Here is a 22,781-nt window from a genome sequence, read left to right on the forward strand (position 1 = left end):
GAGAAGAAGGAAGGGTATCAATCAATCAATCAATCAATCAATCAATCAATCATCACCACCACTATCAGTTTCAAAAAGTCTCCCAGATGTTCCCAACTGGAGTTTTGATCCATCAATTACTCATATTCAATCTACACTTTGACACTGAGACAGAATCTGAATTGCTGATGATCCAAAACTCCAGTCAGTAACCATGGGAAGAGTGTGGAACCAAGATGGTGGGGATGATGATGATGTAGTAGTAGTAGTGGTAGTAGTATTATAAGTACCAGTTGGCCTCCTAGTGCCTTCTCAATATCTTGCCATGGTCACCAAGCAAAAGATACTCTTGTAGACCACTTATTCATCGGATATATCCCTCTTGACCTGGCAATAAGTGGTTTCTGCACCATATTAAATGGATTTCTGGAACCTTTAGTGCAGCCCCTCAGCAAAAGCCATCCCAACTTGGTAGCCACGGTCCCGCCAGAATAGCCACTAGCCCCACATGCAATCCCACCCCATGGAAAGGTGGTGCCAGTGAGTGGGGGGCACTACCCATCCCAATATATCCCAGCTTCCAAGATTCTTTGAGAGATTCTTGGCCTGATGAACAGAGTAAAAGAGAGTAATTTGTTTTGAAACAAACTCACCTGTAAAACTGGGGTTTGCAAGTGGTGTTGCCAGTGTCATTATGGTGCCAAGTGAAAATGCAATTGTTCAGTGTGGGTTTTACACAACCTCTCGCATGAACAGGGTGTAACAATTTTACCGTAAATATTCTAATCTGCCTCTCTAACCTTTTGAATAGTTTACTATGCTTTTTAAAAAGCATTTCTATTTTTACATCTATAAATCTTCCAGGTTAGTTTTATTGTATGCCATCCTGAGATCTCTGGATAGCAGGGGTGGAGGGTGGGAGAGACATATTTTAATAAATGACTACAATAGATAAAACCAGAGAGCAGCGAGAGGGGAGGAGAAGTGGGCCGCATACCTTGGTGTCAAGGAAGCTGCTCCTCGGCAGAAGCGACTCCATGTTCTCAGCCAAGTCATGGGCACTCTTGCCCACCTCATGGGCTCCTGCGGAAGAGGCACTGGTGGAGGAGAGGTGGTCGGGGCTTTCCGGGATGCTTTTGGGAGGAGAGGTTTTCCTGTGCCATGAGGAAAAGAGAGCGAAAGAGAGGTCAGCCTTGGGCCAGAAGAGGCACCTTTCACGCAAGACTGACTTGGGGGTGCTAAGATACTGATAAAGTGAGATACAGATGGACAGGTGCCCAGCCAGGAGCAAAGGAACACAAAATGACCAGGGCTCCTCAAGAGGAGGAGTTTGGCACAAGGCAGGACATGAGCCTGCAGGGCTGTGTGTGTGTGTGTGTGTCAGTGGGGTGCTGAAATCTTGCAAACCTCCCCAGGAACCATCCCTTGTCAAGGTCCCCCCCCCCTCCTGTGCCTTTTTCTGTGAAGGGCTAGTTTTGAACCTGCATAGTGGTTGGTGTTGAGGGGGGACACTCCAAGAAGTGATTCACCCCCCGAAGTCTGAAATGGAGCTGCCAGTAAAAAGGTGCACCACAACAGATGGACTGTGTGTCTGTGTGCATGTTTTGGCTAAGAATCCTGGAGAATCAAGACCTGGAATGCAAAAGCCAACAGATTTCTACTGCAAGTTCACACACAGATCCCATGCAGGCTTTTCTTGGGCAGACACACACACATATACACACACATAGAGAGGCAGATTTCCTGTGCCAGAGGTGTAGCTGCCAAGAAAGAATTTTGCCCCTTCAGTCCCCAAATTTCTAGCATGGCAGAGAGTGAGACACTGGAAAGCACTGACAGTCTGAGCGTCTCTTCCATCTGTTGTTCTGGCATCCTCCTTGGTTCCCTGTGGTCACTCTGCCTGTTGCCCCTTTGCTTTGGATGACTGCACTCTGTTTCTAAAAACTCAACTGAAGTTTCCAGCTACTGCAATGGAAGAAATTTGGGAACTGAAAGTAAACTGAATGAAGCGTAGTGGTTTTGGGAGATTTGTGCCCTCAGTGTTCTGAGTTCCAAAGGTGCTTTCCACTGCCCCTCGGCCTGACCTCCCCAGCCTCTTCCCTCCCTGGGACCACTGCCTCCCAAAATCAGCAGCCCCTCCAAAGTTCTCAAGGGCTGCCCTTCCCTCTCAGTTCAACCTGGCTTTGCTGCGATAGATGAGGATGAGGATGCAAATCATGATGCAGGCCAGGGCAATGGAGACACCGGCAATGATGCCCGTCATCGACTTCTGATCCAGCTGGTAGTAGCCAGAATAAGCTGCGGGAAACAAGACAGGGAATGACACAGGTCCAGCCATACTGCTGAGAGCACTTGAAAATAATTTCCTGTTTTTCCCATTGAGAAGCCTTTGCCAGACAGACTGGGAGATTTTCAAGCTATTTCCCTCGGCTGGTTTTGCTGTATTTTCTGCATGGCTGCAGCCCAGAAAATCTCTCTCTCTTCCTGGGCAAAGTCAGGGAAAGAGCACTTGGGTCCAAAATCATAAAGGGCAGAAGGTGCCCTTCAATGGACCTAGAGGAGGATGACAGAGAGAAGACCTCGTCTAAATGATGATACCAAAGACAAAGTCACTCAAAGAGAGAAGCTGGCAGCCAAGCAAGAAATAGTGGCAAGGCAAAAGGTCCCTCCATCCATTTGTCCCTCCTTCCTTTTATCATTCATCTATCATTCATCTAGTCCTCCTTCCTTGATCAATCCCTATCTCCACCCTGATATTTATTTTCTTTTTCCTTTTATCATCCATCCTTCCTTCCTCCTTTGCACCCGAGGGTTTCTCCCCACCTGTGTCAGCAGCATCGGCAGAGTCCAACCGCTTCGGCCTCTGGTTTGACTCGGGCACTTCTCTCGGCAGGACAGCCAGTTCCACCGTGCTGGAGAAGGGACCCACCCCGACTTCATTGGAGGCTGCGATTTTAACCAGGTAGACATTCCCAGCCAAGAGGTTCTCCAGCAGAGCCATTGTGATCGTCCCTGTGAGTTGAGGTTGGGCAGAAGAGAGGAAAAAAGGAGGCTGCTGTTGGTCCAGGAGACTCAGCTGACATCTTGTTCCCTTGCTGACTGCTGGGCATCTCTGTCTCATTTCTGTTCCCCCCAAAGAACCACTGGAACGGGGGCAACAGAAAAGAGGTTCCCTTTGCAACTTGGACCCTTTGTTACATGAAAATCAGAGAATGAGAGCTCTCCAGTAGAGACTCATGAAACTATAAATCCCAAGATTCCATAGGATGGAGCCATGGTAGCTGAAATGGTATTGAAGGGCTTTAACTGTTGAGCATGGAAACTTCCTATTTAGGCTTGATTTTTCCTCTAAAAAACGGAAATCTTAAGAGCTGTCCCCATTTCAATACAAACAGTGGCTTCGGCAGTGGAAGACACTCCCTCTGATTATGGTGGGGTCTCCTTCTTTGGAAGCAGTTTTTAAGCAGAGGCTGGGTGGCCCTCTGTCCTGGGGGGTGCTTGGATGGTGTCTTCCTCCATGAAAGAAAGAGGGAGATAGACCGGGGGGAGGGATCCCTTCCTATTCAATGAACCTAACAGTCTGCAAATCTGATTCCTTCTTCCTGGATGGGGCATCAGTCTTCTAAGGCGAACCAATGTTTTCCCCACTTCCTGGAGCATTTGAACCCTTCTCCCACCCTCCCTTCCTCTCCTCCGCAAGGCAGGAGGGCAGACAAGGAAAGATCCAGCTGAACATGGTGCAGGGGAGATTAAGCTGAGGCGGGGAGTCATGGTGGTCTGCCTTTGGGGTCTTCAGGGCTGTGCCCAGCAAACGGGCAATGAGCTTGCATTGGCACCAATGAGGCCAGGGTCCTGCGCAGCCCAGGAGGCAGCCTCCTCCGCTCCAATTGCCAGGCCATCAGCTGACCGCCTGACTCACCTTCCCTGTGGAGGACTTGCCACTCGCCAGCAACCCAAGCCTTCCGGGAGGCATAAAGGATGGTGTAGCGCGAGACGGCGGTCCCAATCCCACTGGGAGGCTTCCAGGACACCAGGGCCGTGTCCTCCTCTATCAGTGTCACCTTCACCCCCAGCGGGGGACCTGAGGGTGCTGTGGAGGCAAAAGCAGGGTGGTTTTAGGGGATGGAGGCACACACAGGCACAAACACACACATGGAACTGTCTTCATAACTCCTGACAATAAAACAAAACTCCAGTATGCCAACCAGGTAACCCCTTCCATGCTACAATATGCCCGCCCAAAATGTTATAATTAGCCTGAAATGCTTAACAAGTTATTAGTGGTGTTTTATTCCCCTTTTAAAGTTGGGGACAGCAATAAGCATGGCCAACCACAAGGTGGCCCCTGGTTTTTATTTTTATCCTTTGGAACAGTGCGGCAGCAGCATGCGAAGAGGAGCATTGCCAGGATGGATCCGAGAAGGTTCCCTTCAGAGCTGAACAGGCAGAGCCAACAAGGGGAGCTGACAATAAGCAAAAAAGGCCCCAGTCCTCACCTTCCGGCAGTGTGGCCTGAAAAACCACAGGGCTCCATGGGCTGGACAGCTGGTCCACATGCAGCCGGACAGCAAACTCATACTTGGTGCTTGGCTCCAGTCCCTGGACCAACAGGTGAGTTTCGGACCTGAAAACCAGAGAAATGTAAACGAGAGAGAGAGAGAGAGAGAGAGAAATGGACAGCCAGATGTGAGTAGTCACTCAGCACCACTATAGTGGATGAGCCCCCCCCCCCCCCCCGATCAATCCCACAAGCCACACACACCCCTGAGGAGGTTAAGTAAGGTTTCTGACCATATCCAATCTCCCGAAATCTATGTGTCTGATGAACCTTCCAGGTAAGTAACATAGAAGGGCACAGAGAGAAAGTTAAGGCTGCCGCCAAATCAGCCAGGGATTTCTGTGCAGAGTATGGACTGTCAAGGAGCAGAGATGGCCTAGGAGGACACCTCAGAATCTCTCTTTGGATCTGCAGCATCTGCCTTTGTGAATGTGTTTTTAGAGGGCTGCCAGATCTGAAGGTGAAGAGCAGAACAAAGAGACTGTGTGGCAGTGAGAGCTGTAAACTGTGATGCTAACATGGAGCAGAAGCGGAGGGGTTGAGGGTTGAGGATGTCCATTCTCAGGATGGACCTCTACGTACGTCTGGAGGTAGAGGACCAGGGAGGCGTTCTGCAAGCCCACCGGGTTGCAGCGGAGGGTGTAGTTGACGACTTGGGCTGATGTGAAGGCGGGCCTCCCCCAGTGCAGGTAGATGGAAGAGGATGAGTTGGCCTTGGCATAGAGGTGGTGAGGAGGGGGCGGCGGAGGCACCATGCGGTCCCGGACAGCTGTCGAGAGAGAGAAGGACAGGCAGGTTGGTAGGGCACCAGGGTGGATCTGGTGGGGAGACTTTGGGTGCCACAAAAATCTTGGCCACCGAAGAACCCCACAGAGCAAGCAAGTCTCCACTCAGTGACAGCAACAGGCAACCCAGCTGAGTACTGCTATCCGAGGCCTGCTCTTTTCCTTTCATGCGGTGTTTCAGTTCCTAAACAAAGAGCAGGGGCTGCCTTGTTATGCAGTTTTGCAGCCCACTCTGGGAACCTTTCTGTTCCCTGAGAAATAAATGCAGACCGGTCACTCTTCATAGACAAACATGCATCATGCCTGGCCATGCAAAGTCCTGCTTTTTACACAGGCACCAAAGTTGCAATATCCACACAATTCTTCTGAAAAAGCCAAAAAATGCGGCAGACTCACAGACGCATCCCGGGGTGCTGACGGTCTGATCAGCCTGGTATCCTTCCTCCATGTTGTTGTAGGCCAGCAGGCGCACGTGGTACTTCCTTCGGGGATCTGCAGAGAGAAGGAGGTTTTGCCTGTGAAATGAGGCTGCACATGGGACTCTGGAAAAACTGTACACAGAGATCTTTGCAGCAAAAAGGGCAGAATTTTTTTTTAAACCACATCCAGACAGGCACAAAGGAAGGAAGGAAGTAAAAAAGGAAGAGAGGGAGACACTTTAGATTCTCTGGGTCCCTACAGCTCTGGTATGATGTGTTTCACAAAATATCAGCTCTACTGAAGGCACTCCCGCTAAGATCTAAACTGTGTGGCAGGGTGGAAAGACCTTCCTCCTCCCTGGGAAGCCCCTTGCTTCCCGAAGGGCATCTCCTCCAATTCACAAACTTTTTTGCCTGCCCTTCCATCCCCCTCCAGCAGCATCCTTTGATCTCAGAGCATCCTGAGAGGCGAACTGGACAGTCATGGCCTGGCTGGTGGTCCTCCTGCCTCAGGGCATGGGGTGGTGCTGGAACCCTTTCGCGGAGGCCCCAGGCCCTGGCCAAACCCTTCCCGCCTGGAGCCCACAAGGAAAGGAGGGGGGTAGGAAACGGTCCAGATATCTCTGGGTGCTGGGGGAGGGCAGCAATGAGACCCCCCTCCCTCCCTCCTTCCCAAAAAAGCCCACCGTTGTTCCAGCTCTCAGAGCTGCAGGGAGCAGCCCAGGTGGCCCCAAAAAGGCTCAGCTTGATGACAACAGTGTACCCCCCCAGCCTCCCATGCCCATCTCTCCGATCGGCTTGGCTGACTGGGTGGGGGGCTTCTCCCTCTCCCCCCCCAGCAAAGGGCAACATGGAGGGACAGCCCCCCAGACCTGAGTGGAGCATCCTCAGAGTCTGGGAAACTGAGTGTCTTTTTCAGATCCTTGGAGCTGCAGTCCAAGAAAATAATAATAATAATAATAATAATAATAATAATAATAATAAGTTTTATTTATATACCGCCCAATCACTGGGAATCCAAGTGGTTTACAACAGAAGGGATAATAGACGGTTCCCTGCCCTCAGGCTTACAATCTAAAAGACACTACACAAAAGGAGAAGGGAATGGTGAGGGGAGGAGGGGATCAGGTCCAGCATTCTTCCCTCCCTCTGAGGCCTGGACTAAGGCAGATGGACTGGAGGGAGGGCTCATCTTCTTCAGGCTAGCCCTGGTGGAACTGGGCCAGCCTATTCTCTCCCTCAGAGGCCGAAAGATGACAGTTATGGAGGGAGGGCACTCTATCTTCAGGTTAGCCCCTGATGATGCTGGGCCAGCCTGTTCTCTCCCTCACAGGCCGAAAGATGAGAGTTATGGAGGGAGGGACTGTCTCCAAGCTCTGCATCAACTACCTTTGAACCACTGTTTGAGAAGAGGAGATGCAACAGATGCAGCTTTCGTGCCCCTTGGCATTTCTGTCCTGGGGAAACTCTGCCTGACACACTAAAGGCTCTTTCAGGAAAACAAGGCGGGTACCCTAAATATGTCTAGCAGAAGCAAATCACCAGGCTTTTGTTGCTGTTCTTGCTGTTCAAAGATGGCATAACATATTCCTTCTAGCAACCTGGATGATCACAGTTGGACAAAATTTCCAGTGTCTTAAAACTCTGCACAACCACCACATTTTCCCCCCAGAAATTTCCCTCAATTCACTATCTTTCCTTCTCTGCCAAGTCATTCTTTTGTGTTTGGAAAGTGGCACTTGGGGTGGAAGGGTCCAGAATTCAATTTGCACGGATTCTAAATAAAGCAAGAGAATGTTGGAAAGAGCTACGTGGAGAATGGCACACAAGTGTGTTTGTGCATGTGTTTGCACATCAAACACATGTACACAGAGATACGGCTGTAAAGCAGGGTTGGGGCACAACAAGGGGCATCCATTTGGGGGCTGTTCTTTGCAGACCCCTTGTGCATCTGTGCCCATCCTATCCCATCCAACCCCCAAATCCCCCCCAGGGACGTAGCCAGGATTTTAGGAAGGGGGGGGGTCCAGACTAAGTGCCACCATTATAATGGGGCTTGGCTGCAGTGGCGCAGCAGCACACACCATTCATTTTTCTAATGGAAGGGGGGGGTCCGGACCCCAAGATCCCCCCCCTTGGCTACGTCCCTGTCCCCCCATTGTTTCTTTCAGCTGCTGTGAGCCTCCCAAGGAGGCCAGGATGAGCCAACAGGTCAGGGCTAGATAAAATTAAGAAGGAATCCGAAGTCAGGCCACCAGTGGCTTTTCTCTTCTTCTCTCCGAATGGCGGAGAGCCTTCCCCCACTCCAGCCCCCAATTCGTGACTGATAAAGGCCTGGCAGAGCAAAGGGAGGAGATGACCGGATGATGAAGAGGGACCATTCTTCCCCCCCCCCCCCGCCCCTCAGTTGTGGTTGTTTAAAAGCTCTTGCAAACAAAACCAGACTTTCCATTTATTTATTTATTAAAGTGGAAACACACATTAAAACCCCATCACAGACCATGGTCTCATATCTGATATTATATATATAATATATTAAAAAATTACAAATCACCCAACAAATACATTTCTGGGCATAGGCAGGCTGAGGTTGGGGCCTCCTCCTGCCAAGAGGCCTCTTGGATTTCCAGCCAGGGAAGGATTTCTGGGCTAACTTTGCTGGGATGTGGCACTTTTGCTTTTGCAAATGTGGTCCCCCAGTTTCCCCCATCTTTGGGGAGAGAGTGACTGGCCTCAGCCCCAGAGGCTCTGCCAGGCATGGATGGATGGGGGCTCTGCGGCCCAAGGGCCCCTTCCCTTCCTTCCCTCCCCATTGCGGCCTCCTTGCCCCCCTACCAGCCCTCCAACACAATAAACTCCAGATCGTCCTTCAAGCCAAAGAGGAGGCCGGCAGGAATAGCCGGGCGCTTTGACACCCAGGTCGTGGCCTTTGACACTGGTGCCGGCCTCGGCAAAGGCAGCTCCCGGCAACAGAGAGGGCCATGCAGGGAACTGGCCGGGGGAAGGGTGGGAACGGCCCACAGAGGGAAACCCGACCCGCAGAAATGCACGCCTAAAGCCCAGCAATGTAAATACACCAGAAACCCATTAGGAGAATAAGCAAATACAGTTTGGGTTCAAGGGGGATAGAAACTAAAAAGGCTGGAGGAGGAAGAGGAGGAGGAAGCCATTTCCTGATCCTCAGGACCCCCCCCTCAATGCCAGGGGGGGGGCTTTAAAATGCACACAGAAAGCAGGGGCATCTCGCCCCCTTCCAAGGGGTCCTCCGAAGACTCCCCTCAGCTCCCCTTCTCTAAGGGCCACAATCTCCTTCTCCAGCAAGAAATGCCCCTTGCCTTTCTCTTCCTAACAGGAGCAACTGCAACAGCAAATGACAACAACAGCAACAACAACTACTGTACTACAATAAAACAACTGTGAGCAGTTGTGAATGCAACAAAGAAAACAAGGCTGGTTCCAGCAAGTGAGAGATGCTCTAGAAGCAATTCTGAATGAACTGACCAAGCACCTGAATGAAATCACCATCAGAAATTATTTAAAGTTTCATTTTTTCGAAAAAGTAAAAATATCTTCTCTAAAGATGCCGGCCACAACTTCTTGTGAAATGTCAGGAATAAACTCTTCTAGAACACAGCCTCATAGTCCAAAAAAACCTCACAAAAAACTATCAGAAACAATTGTTATTTGGACCAGAACACATTATCTGGTGATATCCTACCAATTTCTAGATTCTGGGAGAGATTCTCAATCACCGACAGTCCAAAACTCCACCAGAATAAAAACAACCACAACAACCACAAGAATTGCTGCTGCTGCTGTTGCTCCATGTTTACCCTGCCAGTTTTCTCCCTGCCCCTTGATCTCATGATTGCAATGAGGACTTTTGAAAAGAAAATTACTCCTCGCAAGTTGTCCCTTTGCAAAGCACCAGAGAAGCCTCAACCTGCTTCTGTTCTCAGTTTTAGAAATCCCAAGTGTTGTGGTTCTTTCATTATTTTTTTAAAACAACAACCAAGTGACCTAAGTTTGGAGGAAAGGAATCTTGCCAGGCATCAAGTTCCAGTTTGCTGGGAGCCAGATGGGAGAACCCAGCACCCACCTGCCTTGCTGCTTATCTTTTCAAATCTAAAAAGAGGCCAGTCCCCCTCCCCACTTTTTGGGTGTGTGGGGCTTTGTTCTGCCCCTCCAAGGGGCCTCTGGAGAGAGACCACCTCGCCCCCAACCCACCCTCAAAGCAGCAACAGCAGTAAAAACATCACTGCCCCCTTCCCACTCTCCACACTGGCCAGCAGCTGGAAAGGGTCTTGGCCGGCCAGGCCAGTCCATCCGTCCGATGGGGGGAGGGAGGAGAGCAGAGGCCACCCAGAGGCCCAAGCCTGGCTGGACCTTCTCTTTGAGTGTGTGGCTGTGTCTGTGCTCATCATGCCCAGGCCTCTTCCATCCCATGGGTTTCACAGGGCTTTCTTAGGCAAGGGAGCCTCAGAGGTAGTTTGCCCATGTCCTTCTCCAGCACTTGCTATTCCTCAGAGGTCTCCCACCCAAGGACTAGTCAGGGCAGACCTTGCTGAGCTTCCAAGATCAGATGGGATCTGCTTCAACTGTTCAAGTATTAAGGCCAGTCTGGGCCATCTAAATCACCCAAAATCATCTTGGGGGAAGAATCCACTATGCCAGCCGTGGGCTTTATCTGGGGCAGATCAGGATCAGGACCAGGAAGCCGAAGAGCCAGACTTCCCATGCAACCATTAAACGCCAACGGAGAGATTTTGGAGTTGCTCCTGCTCCTCTCCTACCAAGCTACCTCATAAGGCTGTTGTGATTACAAGCCCACAATGCTTCACCTTCTTGGAGGAAGGAGGGAGCTATACAAGTGCAAAATACATAAATGAGAGGGAGAGCCAGCATGGTATAGTGGTTTGAGCATTGGACTATGACTCTGGACACCGGCATTCAAATCCCTGCTTGGCCATGGAAACCGACTGGGTGTCCTTGGGCAAGTCACACTCTCTCAGCCTTCTTCTCAGAGGAAGGCAAAGGCAGATCCCCTCGGAGGAAATCTTGCCAAGAAAACCCTGCAATGGGTTCCCCTTACGGTTGCCATAAGTCAGAAATTACTTGAAGGCACACAACAACAAAAAACATAAAATGAGCCCCACATTTTCTATCTGTTATTTTTCAGTTTCCATGGCTTTCTACACTGGTCAGACCATAGTTTGGCACCATGTCCGAACTGGGCCAGATTGATATGGAAAGCAGCCTCTTGCTTTGCAATCTGGACCGAAGGCACTTTGAGTGGACAGTAACAGTAATGAGGGGAACCTAACAGTGTTCTCCCTAACAGTCATGAGGGGGAGTCTTTGCTAAGCTAAGGGTTTCCCTTTGATTTGCCTGTGCGCATGCACACACCCCTCCACACAAGTGTGTCTTCCTGGCTCCAGGGCCTTCCTGCCTCCCGGCTCAGAGCCCCTTCCTCCCTTTTGTTGCGCAGAGCAGAGCTGAGGGGCCTTAGGCTTTGTAAGATGAGACCAGGGTCCCTAAACTCACCTCTCAGACAACAATCACTTAAATGGAGTTGGGGGGGGGACTTCTTTGGGACCGGAGGGGAAGAGGGCCGCACTGCAAGGCAGGTCAGTCTTGGCCCCAGAGGCATCAGGGCAGCCAGAGAGGCAGCCCAAGCAGAACAGAGGAGGGCCAAGCCATGGAAAGGGCAGGAGAAAGCTCCCATGAGATTCCCATAAAGGGGAGACTTCCATACAGGGACACTGAATGGTGGAACAGATAAAAAGAAGGGCTTCTCTTTACACAATACACAATTAACCTGGGGAACTCATTGCCACTAGATGTTAGACCATCAGAGGCTAACTGGTCCTTGGTGGCAGAGTGTGAAGAGGATGCTGGGTGGGAGAGTTTTCTTTTGGTCTCGGCCAGTGCCAGAGTCCTCCTTCCCTCCTGAGCCCAAGTCACCCAGTGCAGGTAACGTGGTGGCCCTGCAAACCGGAGGGGACACAAACAGCAAGAGGAAGATGGACAGAGAGGAGAGGGACATGTATTTTTCCAGAGACTGCCAATGTGTGCTTACTCTCCCACTGAGCAAAGGCTCCTCTGCTCTGTTTCTAGAAGGAACTGGGTGGTGGTTTGAAAGAGGACATCAATACACAGATGCAGATATACTTACACAAAACAGTATCCTAGCAATTTGTATGAACCAGCCCATCACCAGAAAAATATCTGAGTTAAAAATAAGTCCCTAATCAAAGATTACAAAAATTGGTTTAACACACAATTGAGTTAAGATTGCAAAAACAGATACATTTGGGGGATTGTTTCTATTTCTGGTTCACAATAACTTACAGAAAGCATTGCAAGGGGGAAGGGGGAATCCTGCAGTTTGCTGGGTGTCCAAAAGCCAGGACTGGGTCTCCATTCAGACACACAAAACCGACACTTCCCAATGCCTTCTTGGCAAGAACCACAGCAGCCTCTTCCAGAGGAGGCATTTTTACACAGTGACCCACCAACCAAGCAAGAGGAATCCATTCAGGCCAGGCAAACTTCCCCTCCAGCTATGAAATAAATTTCTTTTCAGAGCTAACATTTCTCTCTGTGGCTGTCATGGGCTGGGAAGGCCCTCCGTGACCCTTTGGAGCAGCAGAATGAAAACACCATCCATCATTGCCTGCCGCTATTCTTGCTGCAGCCGCCGCTGCTGCTGCTGGGAAGGAGAAGAGGAGGAGAGCTTCATGGCAAAACCATCTGTGGGACCATAAAGATCAGACCCCCCCTCTTTCCACAAGGCCCTGATCCGTGCCAGAGAGCAGGCAGCAAGGCTGCAAGGCTTCCTGACTCCTCCTTTCAGGACGCCTTTTACCCAGAGCAAGGCAAGTCACTTTCTAAAAGAAATCAGTCCCATTCCTTTTTACTTGCCACTTTTTCGCTCTGTGTTACACTGTGGCAAGTGGTTGCACTGCTTGTGGCACATGCCTTTGTTACATCTTGATTGGCTTCCGGGAATGTGCTTTTTAAGCAGGGCTTCCTTTGAAGAATATTTGGAAACTTCAATTGATCCAAATGGCTGTAGATTGCGAACCAGGTCTGGCTAAAGAGATTGCACAGCTTCTTTGCTGCAAAAGCTCCAATGGGTGCCAGTCTGTTTCTGGGCACAATTCAAAGGGCTGGCACTGACCTAAAGCCCTAAAAAGCTTGGGTCCAGGTTATTACGTGGGTGCAAGCTCTCCCAGACAAGTATGCCATTAGTGAGCAGGTAAGGGGAAGTGTGCGAGGGGGTGGTGTGTCCATAGTCCATAGGAACAACTTTATCTTGACCAGGATACCTCTCCGACAATTAAACCGCATCAAGGCTATGTACCTTCGCCTGAAGGCAAGAGATAGTCTAGGTTGGTATACCAACCACCCCGTTGCTTAACAGACCGCCTAGCCGAGCTGACCCAACTGGTCTCGGAGCTGGTGTTGGAAACTCCCAGGCTTCTTGTTCTAGGTGATGTCAACATCCCCCTCGAGTCCAGTTCTTCAAATCTTTCAGAGGCAGCTTGGGAGTTCATGTGGGCCATGACAAACATGGGCCTATCCCAGATTGTCTCCAGGCCTATGAACTGCGCTGGTCATACCATCGATGCGGTCTTTGGTTTGGAACAGGAAAATCTGTGGGCAGAGGTAACTTGTACCTCCCCTTTGTCATGGACGGATCATTTCCTGGTTAAGGTTGGACTAAAGGCCACCATTCATAACCCCCCAGGGATGTTGGACCTATTAGAATGGTCCGCCCTCGAAGGCTAATGGAACCCAAAAGGTTCTAGGAAGCCCTACAGGGTGCAATGGCTGGTAACGTCGGTGAATCTGTTGAAGACTTGGTATCTACGATATTAGAAAGGCTATCGACACAATCGCTCCCAAGTGTCCTTTTCAGCCCGCTTCGAATAGAAATCCTTGGTATACTGAAGATCTTAGAAGGATGAAGCGGGCTGTACAACGACTAGAGCACTGCTGGCAAAAGACTTGACTCTTATCTGACAAGACACGTCATAGGACTTCACTTAAAGCCTATCGAATGGCAATAAATGCAGCAAAGAAGTCTTTCTTTTCTGCATCTATTGCGTCTGCAAAATCTCGCCCGGCAGAGCTTTTCAAGGTGGTTAGGAAGTTAATTCAAGACTTCTTCCACCTTGAATCCGTTACTCCAACCCACGGAGGCCTCCTGTGATATTTTAAACGACTACTTCGCAGATAAAATCTCTCAGATAAGGGCCGACTTAGACTCCAGCCTTAATACAGAAACATCTAGAGAGGTGTCCAGCGACTCTTAATGAGATTAATTTGGATCAGTTTCAGTCTTTGAGTACTGATGACGTAGACAAGCTGCTTGCTAAGGTCAAAAAGACCACCTGCCCTCTTGACCCCTGCCCTTCATGGCTGGCCATCCAGGGAGAGGAGGCAACTATGAATTTGTTAAGATCTATAATTAATGCCTCCCTCAGGGAAGGCAGTTTTCCAGCCAGTTTAAAACTGGCTGTGGTTAAACCTATTCTTAAAAAGCCTTCCCTTGATCCCCTGGAGAAATCTAACTATCGGCTGGTATCTCTTCTTCCTTTTTTGGGCAAGGTGATCGAGAGGGCAGTTGCCAACCAACTCCAAACAGTCTTGGATGACACCGATTATCTTGATCCATTTCAAACTGGCTTCAGGTCGGGATGCGGAGTCGAGACCGCCATGGTCACCTTGGTCAATGATCTCCGTCTGTGTATCGACAGGACAAGTGTGGCCCTGTTGGTGCTCTTGGACCTCTCAGCGGCCTTCAATACCATCGACCACGGTATCCTTCTGGAACGCCTGAGGGGGTTAGGAATCGGGGGTACTGCTCTGCAGTGGTTCTGGTCCTATCTCTCGGGTAGGTTCCAGATGGTGTCGCTTGGGGACAGTTGTTCAGCCAAGAGGGAGCTCAAATCAGGTGTCCCTCAAGGTGTGATACTGTCTATTTAACATTTATATGAAGCCGCTGGGTGAGATCATCCGGAGACATGGGGCGGGGTGTTATCAGTATGCTGATGACACACAAATTTGCTTCTCCATGTCTCGGATCGCTTTGGTGACCAAGGATGGCATCTCCCCTCTGAATGACTGTCTGAGGTCATTAATGGATTGGATGAGGGAAAATAGACTTAAACTGAATCCAAATAAAACAGAGGTACTCGCTATAGGCAATCCTAATCCAGGAATGGTGATAAGCTCTCCAGTTCTGGAAGGGGTCACACTTTCCCTAAAGGACTGTGTTCATAGCTTGGGGGTGCTCCTGGACTCGTCGTTTCAGCTGTCATCTCAGGTGGATGCGACAGCCAGGAGTGCCTGTTATCAGCTCCGGCTGATTCGCCAGCTATGACCCTTCCTGGAACGGGAAAACCTAGAAATGGTTGTACATTCACTTGTAACCTCTGGTCTCGATTTCTACAATGCGCTCTACGTGGGGCAACCCTCATGCCTTGTTCAGAAGCTGCAACTGGTCCAAAATATGGCAGCCAGATTGGTGACTGGGAGTTCCAAGTTTGATTCCATAACACCTATTTTAGAATCCCTACACTGGCTGCCTATTAGCTTCTGGGCACAGTATAAGGTGTTGGTCATTACCTACAAAGCCCTACATGGCTTGGGTCCAGCGTACCTGAGGGAATGCCTTCTCCCATACAATCCTTTCCGCACTCTCAGGTCCTCTGGGAAGAATCTTTTGCAGTCCAAGAAAACCAGACTGGTATCGACTTTCCAGAGGACGTTTTCTGTTGCCGCTCCAAAAGTCTGGAATGACCTGCCGGAGGAGATCCGCCTTATAATATCTTTGGAGGCTTTTAAAAAGGCAGCAAAAACGGATCTCTTCCGGCAGGCCTTCCCAAACTGACCTCCTCGGAATGTTTGCTCTCCAGTTAGGAATTATTGTTTTTAAATGCTATTTTAAGGTGGGAGGGTGATAGGGAATTGGATTTTATATGCTTTGCTATGTTTTTTACTTGTGATTTGTTATGTTCTATTTTTATTGTTCTTATGTTTGCGGTTACCTGCCTCGATCCAAAACAGGGAGAGGCGGGATACAAATAAATAAATATATCATCATCATCATCATCATCATCATCATCATCATCATCATCATCATCTCCTCCCCATAAGAACCTGCCCAGATCCTGAGATCAGTTCTCTTCCAGGTACGTCCGATGAAAGGCGAAAGAAAGTGGGATAAGATCTCTTCCTCCTGGCATGGACCCCCATCCACAGGATGAAGCAGAAGCCCCTGTTTCACAAAAGCCAGTCCTGGGACGATCTTATATGTTTTCACCCTTTAGGTGCCATCAAAGTCCTTGTCTCTTTTTCTGCAAGAGGTATATCCCAACACTTCTTTGGAAACTTCTGCAGCACATCTTCCTCATTCCCATGACTCTGAACACACATGTTTATACTTTGAAGAAAAGGAACACAAGTTCCTGGAAAGCAGCAAAATCTTACAAATTGTGTAGAGGATGGAACACAGCACTCTGGTTTAAAGTTTTAATTCTTGTCAGCCAAACTCTTTCTTTCTTCCTTCCTTCCTTCCTTGGAAAGAAAGGTTCTTTTTCCACTTTGTGCTCTCTTTCATGTGATAATGCCGACTTAAAACTACCTTCTTCCCATTTGACTTGGTCAGAGACCTTCCAAGACCTCACACATCTAATGGCCGCAGACATTCACTGGGAACAATTGGGAGAGGAGTCTGGAGATTGACAGTCTGATTAATAGACAATGTTGATTTAATTTCCTTGAGCAGAGCCTTCCCTGAATAAGCTGCCTTCAAAAGCCCTTGCTTTTCAAAACAGGGCTGAAAAGAAAGGGGCTTATCTTTGGGCAACTTAATTCCCAATTTATTAGCCTTTGCTTGCAAAAATTAATCCAGGGAGAAATCTGCGCCTGCTCAGTTAAGGAGCATAATTCCAAAAGAATTAAGAATCTGCAACTGCAATATATTTTTTTAAAAAAACAATGACAACTTTTTTTTTCTTTTCAAGGAGAAAAGAAAACAAAGTAGTTTCTCCTTCAGGGAGAGAGTCATAAAACACAGTGGGAGAATTCATCCAAAGGGGAGGATGGCCCAGGGAAGGCCAGAGGGAAGGAGGGAGGGAAGATGGAGGGATGCTGTTCTCCGCCAAAGAGCCGCCTGGAGGGGCCCAGCAGCAGCCCAGGAGCCCTGGCTAAGAGGAACCAGCTGCCCTCTGCTAAGTAACGGGGCAAATTCACAATGCAAACCTCCCTCCTTTGACTCCAAGGAAAGTCCAGCTGAATCCAGTGGGGGATTTACTCCATGGTAAGCTGGCTTCAGATCACAGCCTTGGCAGAGACAGCATGGTGTATGCTTTGAGTGTTGGTTGGAGACCAAGGTTCAAATCCCCAGCTCAGTCATAGAATCATAGAGTTGGAAGAGGCCCAAAGGGCCATCCATCCCAACCCCTTTCTGCCATGCAGGAACTCTCAATCAAAGCATCCCCAAGAGATGGCCATCCAACCTCTGTTTAAAGACCTCCAAGGAAGGCAACTCCACCATCCTCCATTAAGGAAGTGTGTTCCTCTGTCAAACAGCCCTTACTCTCAGGAAGTTACTTAATGTTATGAAACCCACTGGGCGACCTTGGGCAAGCCACACTCTCTCAGCCTCTGAGGAAGGCAATGGCAAACCCCCTCTGAAGAAACTTGCCAAGAAAATCCCATGATAGGTTCACCTTAGTCACTACAAGTTGGAAATGTCTTGAAGGCACAACAACAGCCAACACCTGCTGACTTTGGATTACAGCCTTGGCAGAGAGAGACACAGCCGGTGTGAAAGGTGATGGCACCAACACCTCTACGCACCACTACCCCTGGAGTCACCAGTCTAAACCAGCAACTGGATGTGGTAGACCAGCCAGAGCTTCCACTGGATGTGCCTGGGCCTGGTACCCTGTTATGATTACTCTATTTGCATCCCTTCCTGGAGACCAGCAGCCAAGGACTGGCATCCATCCATAGTAGAGCACCCCTCTGGGCAGCCCTGTTACAGCCAGGGACCCAGAGCAGGACCCTCATTTTTTGGCCCTGTTTCCCAGTCAAACACTCCCATCTTGCTATGAAAGCCAACCAAGGCAGCCACATAGCACTGCAAGCCTCTTAGAAACCTCCAGAGAGTGCTCTGTGCTCAGCTGGAGTTTGCTGACCGGCAGCAGCATCCTGGCTCTCCAAGGCTCCTTGCAGGCCGGTTTCTCCTCCCAGAGGCCTCCTCCTGGGCCCCCTTCCAGGCCAACTGTGCTGCCTAGCCTCCCCAGTTGGAGGACAAGGAGGACAGCAGAGACAGGGAGGGCACTTCCCTGCCTCCTTTTATTTATTTCATTTAAACCCCACCTTGCTCCCAAGAGGAGACCCAGGAGGCTTCTAGGGTTAAGAAAACAAAAAACAAAGCACAGCTGGAAAGTTTAAAAAAGAATTAAATAAACTATCCTGTTAAAACAGCACCAATATAAAACAGTGCAAAACAGTGTAAACTTCCAATGAGACTGCAACATAACCTCCCATGAAATAGCACCACCAGCAATTCCCTGAAACAGAGAGAAAGGGAGGAGAGGCCAAATGTTTGCCCTGTCCTCTCCCCACATCTCTTCCCTCCCAAAGGCAGGCCTTTCCAGCTTGCTACTATCTCAGGGCCTGGAGGAGGAATCTCAGGGAGAGAGCACAGCCTTACAATCGGCATTTGTGTGTTTTCCTCATTTGTTCCCACTGGGGCTGTTTGTCTGAATAGCATGCTCTGTGCAACCACAGTTGATGCTCAAGGCATCCTGCATAGTGACATCTCCAGGGGCTTCACCCTGTGACCTTGCCCTTGGGACAGAATCACAGAGCTGGAAAGGCTCCCAAGGGCCACTTAGTCCAAGCCCCTGATGTCAGGACAAAAATTCATGGCTAAAGTGTTCCAAGAGGCTGGGAAAGAAAGGCAGTGCCAGAAGAAGAGAGCTAGAGGGACAAAACAGGAGAAAGAAAGAAAGAAAGAAAGAAAGAAAGAAAGGGAAAATGCTTGGCATGCTGGCTCCTCCGGCCTTGGAGGAACTTTGCTCCGGAGGGGAAGCTGGGTGAGTGTCTTCTGCAGAAACATAAAGGCCAGGGACTCTGGCATAAACATCTCCAGGAGAGTCCAAGATGTATTTTGAGAAAGGCTGACTCAAATCCATCCTGTGTGTTTATGAATCCTCCCCCACTGACATGGGGCACAGTTGGGGGCAGACACCAAGAGAAACACAACCAAGCCTTCCTTTTGGAAAATAAACAGCGGCCACCCAGCGGAGGCAGGAAGGCTGGAGATCAAGACCTGGTCCTGGGAGAGCGGAGAAGCCATCTGCAAAGACCAAGGGGCAAAGGGCTCCCATGGCACTGGGGTGTCCAGCCCATCCTGGCTTTTAGTCTGAACTTTCAACAGGAAATAACCAAGGTACTAAAGCTATTTTGGAAGGAGCAGGTTCAGCTCAGATAATGGAGACACTACCAGTGTTTCCCTTTGGACCTGCTAAAGCCTTACAAATCAGCAGCAATGCAACATTTTTATATGTGTGGTTTATCTATGTCCTGCTTTTTAAAATATAATATCATACAGTTAAAGCAATGTGCATTAGACTAGGGCAGTATAATAGGCTGCATGAACTCCACAGGATTTTTTTTAAAGCACTGTTTAAACACAGCAACCAGCCCAGGCCAAAATCCTTCTGAAACAAGTGGATTGTAATAACCTTCCATCTGAATGCAAGCAGAGAGCGCTTCTTGCAGGTGAATTACTGAGCTGTCTGTGCACAAGTACACAGACACATAGACTTAACCAATTCCACCTGGTCTCTCCTAGTAGGAAAACAGAGGCTAAGGAAGCAGCCTTGGCAAGTATTGAGAATGTCCCTGCAGATCACCAACTCACAAACAGCTAAGGCAACTGCAGCTCCGCCAGCCTTTCTCACTCAACATTCTTTCCATCCTCCCACTTTCTCTGTCCATCGGCATGAAGGGTCCTTCAGTGACATGGATGCCAAAGGGAGAGGGGTCTCCAGACTCACCCAGGCCACTGACTGTGTGTGTCCGGTCGGAGGCTTTCAGCAGGACAGGCCCATTCTCTTGCTGGCCCTCCTCCTTGTAGTACAGCTTGTAGCCCTGGATGGCCGCCCCGTCCTCCGTGTCTCGCATCCACCGCACTGTGATTGTGGTGCAGTTGATGGGCTCCAGAAGCAACTCAGGAGACTTTGGCACTAGGGAAAAGAAGGGGGAAGTTTTTATTTCCCCTACACCAGAGCAGTTCCAAACAGAGAAAGCAGAGGACTAGTGTCCATCTCGTCCAGCCATGCTGGTTCTGGCTGGCAGCCATTGCCCAGGATCCAGATGGGAGTGAGCTTCTCCCAGTTCAACCTGGAGGAGAAACCTTTACTGTGCAAAGAACATTGGGACTGATGGTGGGTTGGAACTGATGCAGGCTTTCCTCTGAACTTTAACAGAGCCAGTCAAGGTGTTGGGTGCTTACCCCAAAACAGGTCCAGCACCCTGGATGGAGTCCAGCCTCAGACCTGGAGCAGATTCAGCCCCCAACTTGCATGGGAGAGACCAGGGGGCCATCGCACTGTTAAGCCATGGGGCATCCTTTGGCCACCTCCCTGCCATGGCATGACCCTCCTGCAGGGCTACCGGCTTGCATTTGCCTGGCACCTGAGGAGGAGAGGCTCTCAGGCAGACCCAGCTGTGCCTATAGACAGTTCCTGGGCTAAACCCTGGAGACTGGAGGGGCCAATTTTGTGCTCCTGGGGCCCCTCAGTCTGCGCAGCAGGCAGACTCAAAGAAATAGAAGTGGATGGAAGTCTGTCTCTGGTTTGGAAAGGACAGGTTGCTTACCTGTAACAGTATTTCTTCGAGTGGTCATCTGCGAATACATACAAATGGGTTTCACTGCGCCTGCGCAGTGCTGTTCGGAAACTTCTGGAATCACTGGGCAAAGTTTACTTTGCAACATATAGCAACTTTTTGGCGGTAACTCCGCCCACCTGTTATAAGGCCCCTGCCTTCCCGCTCTTTCCCCAGTTCCGCAATTTTTCCGCCAAGAAAGGCGATGGAAAGAGCCAATAAGAGCAGGACACTGAGGGGATGGACGGGTGGGATTTGTATGTATTCGCAGATGACCCCTCGAAGAAATACTGTTACAGGTAAGCAACCTGTCCTTCTTCTTCGTGGTCTCTGCGAATCATACAAATGGGTTTAGACTGACAAGCTTAGGTATGCGGAGGAGGGAGTGTCCTGAAACCAAAGCTGTGGTAAACCAAAGGTGTATTTATTGGAACAATAAACACTTTGAACCATAAAAAGAGTCAGTCTCTTGTTGATGCACAGACCAAACATAGCAATAACATTGCTAGACCTGAGAAGGGAACAAAAGGTCGTGCAAGACCAGTCCCATAGAAATTGTGCAAACCATCATTCAACAAATTGAAAACAGTGGCATATGTACATAAGTGGTGAAATACAAACCATCAGTAGTGCAATCAATGCAACCCTGAAACCAACACAGCCCTCCCGAAGGCTGCATCTCGGATGGCTCTGGTGTCCAACCTATAATGCTTAATAAAAGTCAGAGGTTGGGACCAGACAGCAGCCCTGCAGACATCCTCCAAGGGAATCCCCGACAGGAATGCAGAGGATGCTGACACTGCCCTTGTGGAATGAGACCGAACCCTGCCCGGGAGAGGTTTGCCCAAAAGTTCATAGCAGAGGTGGATGGTACCGGCCATCCATTTGGAAAGCCTCTGCGCAGACACAGGCAACCCCTTCTTCGGCTCCGAGTAGCACTGAAAGAGTCTTTCGGAGCGACTGGTGGCAGCAGTTCTGTCCAAATAAAAAGCCAGCGCTCTCCTGACATCCAGAAAGTGCAGGCTTCGCTCCGCATCTGAAGTCGGGTTGGATGCGAGAGTAGGCAACACAATGTCCTGGCACATGTGGAAAGCAGACACCACCTTAGGCAAAAAAGTAATGTCTGTCCGGAGTACCACCTTGTCCTTGTGAAACCTCAGGAAGGGCTGGTCCCTCCGCAAGGCACAGAGTTCGCCCGCACGGCGGGCAGAGGTGATGGCCACAAGAAAGGCGGTCTTCCAAGTCAATAGTCTCAAGTCCGCTGTGGCCATCGGTTCAAACGGCTTGGACTGGAGTGCGGCCAGCACTGCCTCCAAGCTCCAAGCCGGAGTCGGTACCGACACGGGAGGGTATAGGTTGGCACATCCCTTGAGGAACCCCTTCACCAAGGGATCCCTGAAAAAGGAAGCCCTCCCCCCGAATTGATACTTGGCACAGATAGCAGACAAGTAGCACTTGATGGATGAGAGGCGCAACCCCTCATCCAATAGCGCCATCAAAAACTCCAGCACCACTGGAGTGGAGACCTGGGCAGGAGACAAGCCCTTTTTTTCAAGGAAGAGACCAAACCTCTTCCACTTCAGGGCATAGGACCGCTGGGTGGATGGTTTATGTGCAGCCAGGATCACTCTGCGTACCAGATCAGATAGTGTAGTCAAGGACGAAGCCTCCAGGCCACCAAGGGTAGGCTCTCGATCTCTGGGTGTCGAATCCGCCCCTCTCGCATCATGAGGAGATCGGGACGGGGCTCGAGGCGGAGATGTTCTCCCCTGGAAAGTTGAAGGAGTACTGGAAACCACGGCTGTCTCGGCCACCAAGGAGTGATGAGGATTGCCTCCGGGCGATCCGTGGTCATCTTGGAGACTACCCTGGTTATTAGTGGAAATGGTGGGAAGGCGTATAGCCTCCGTCCCGACCAACTGAACCCGAACGCGTCTCCAAGGCAATTGTGGTTCGGCGTTCGGGAGCAGAACTGGGGACAGTGAGTGTTGTGGACAGTCGCGAAGAGGTCGATCTGGGCCCGGCCCCATCTGTCGAAGAGGTCGTTGACTGTCTCTGGATGTAGTCTCCACTCGTGGCAGGCGGATGAGGATCTGCTGAGTTGATCCGCCAAGTCGTTTT

The 22,781-nt window shown here is 50.0% G+C and overlaps 1 protein-coding gene across 1 annotated transcript in view; it reads right to left on the minus strand.

The window, feature by feature from the left end:
* The window catches only part of LOC149307084 (protogenin-like), a 57,994-nt gene that overhangs the window by 3,448 nt on the left and 31,765 nt on the right, over positions 1-22,781 (minus strand). Inside the window, exons 11-18 of the mRNA XM_089537990.1 lie at positions 19,829-20,017; positions 5,719-5,814; positions 5,120-5,306; positions 4,476-4,603; positions 3,899-4,069; positions 2,803-2,991; positions 2,157-2,277; positions 977-1,133 (exon numbers count right to left, since the gene is read on the minus strand). Of these exons, the coding sequence (XP_089394116.1) occupies positions 977-1,133; positions 2,157-2,277; positions 2,803-2,991; positions 3,899-4,069; positions 4,476-4,603; positions 5,120-5,306; positions 5,719-5,814; positions 19,829-20,017 (1,238 nt within the window). The remainder of the gene's footprint in view (positions 1-976; positions 1,134-2,156; positions 2,278-2,802; positions 2,992-3,898; positions 4,070-4,475; positions 4,604-5,119; positions 5,307-5,718; positions 5,815-19,828; positions 20,018-22,781) is intronic.

Source organism: Sceloporus occidentalis, unplaced genomic scaffold (genome assembly GCF_023333645.1).
Source record: "Sceloporus occidentalis isolate IW3139 unplaced genomic scaffold, rSceOcc1.0.p SCAF_9, whole genome shotgun sequence".
In the NCBI taxonomy this organism is placed as follows: Eukaryota; Metazoa; Chordata; class Lepidosauria; order Squamata; family Phrynosomatidae; genus Sceloporus; species Sceloporus occidentalis.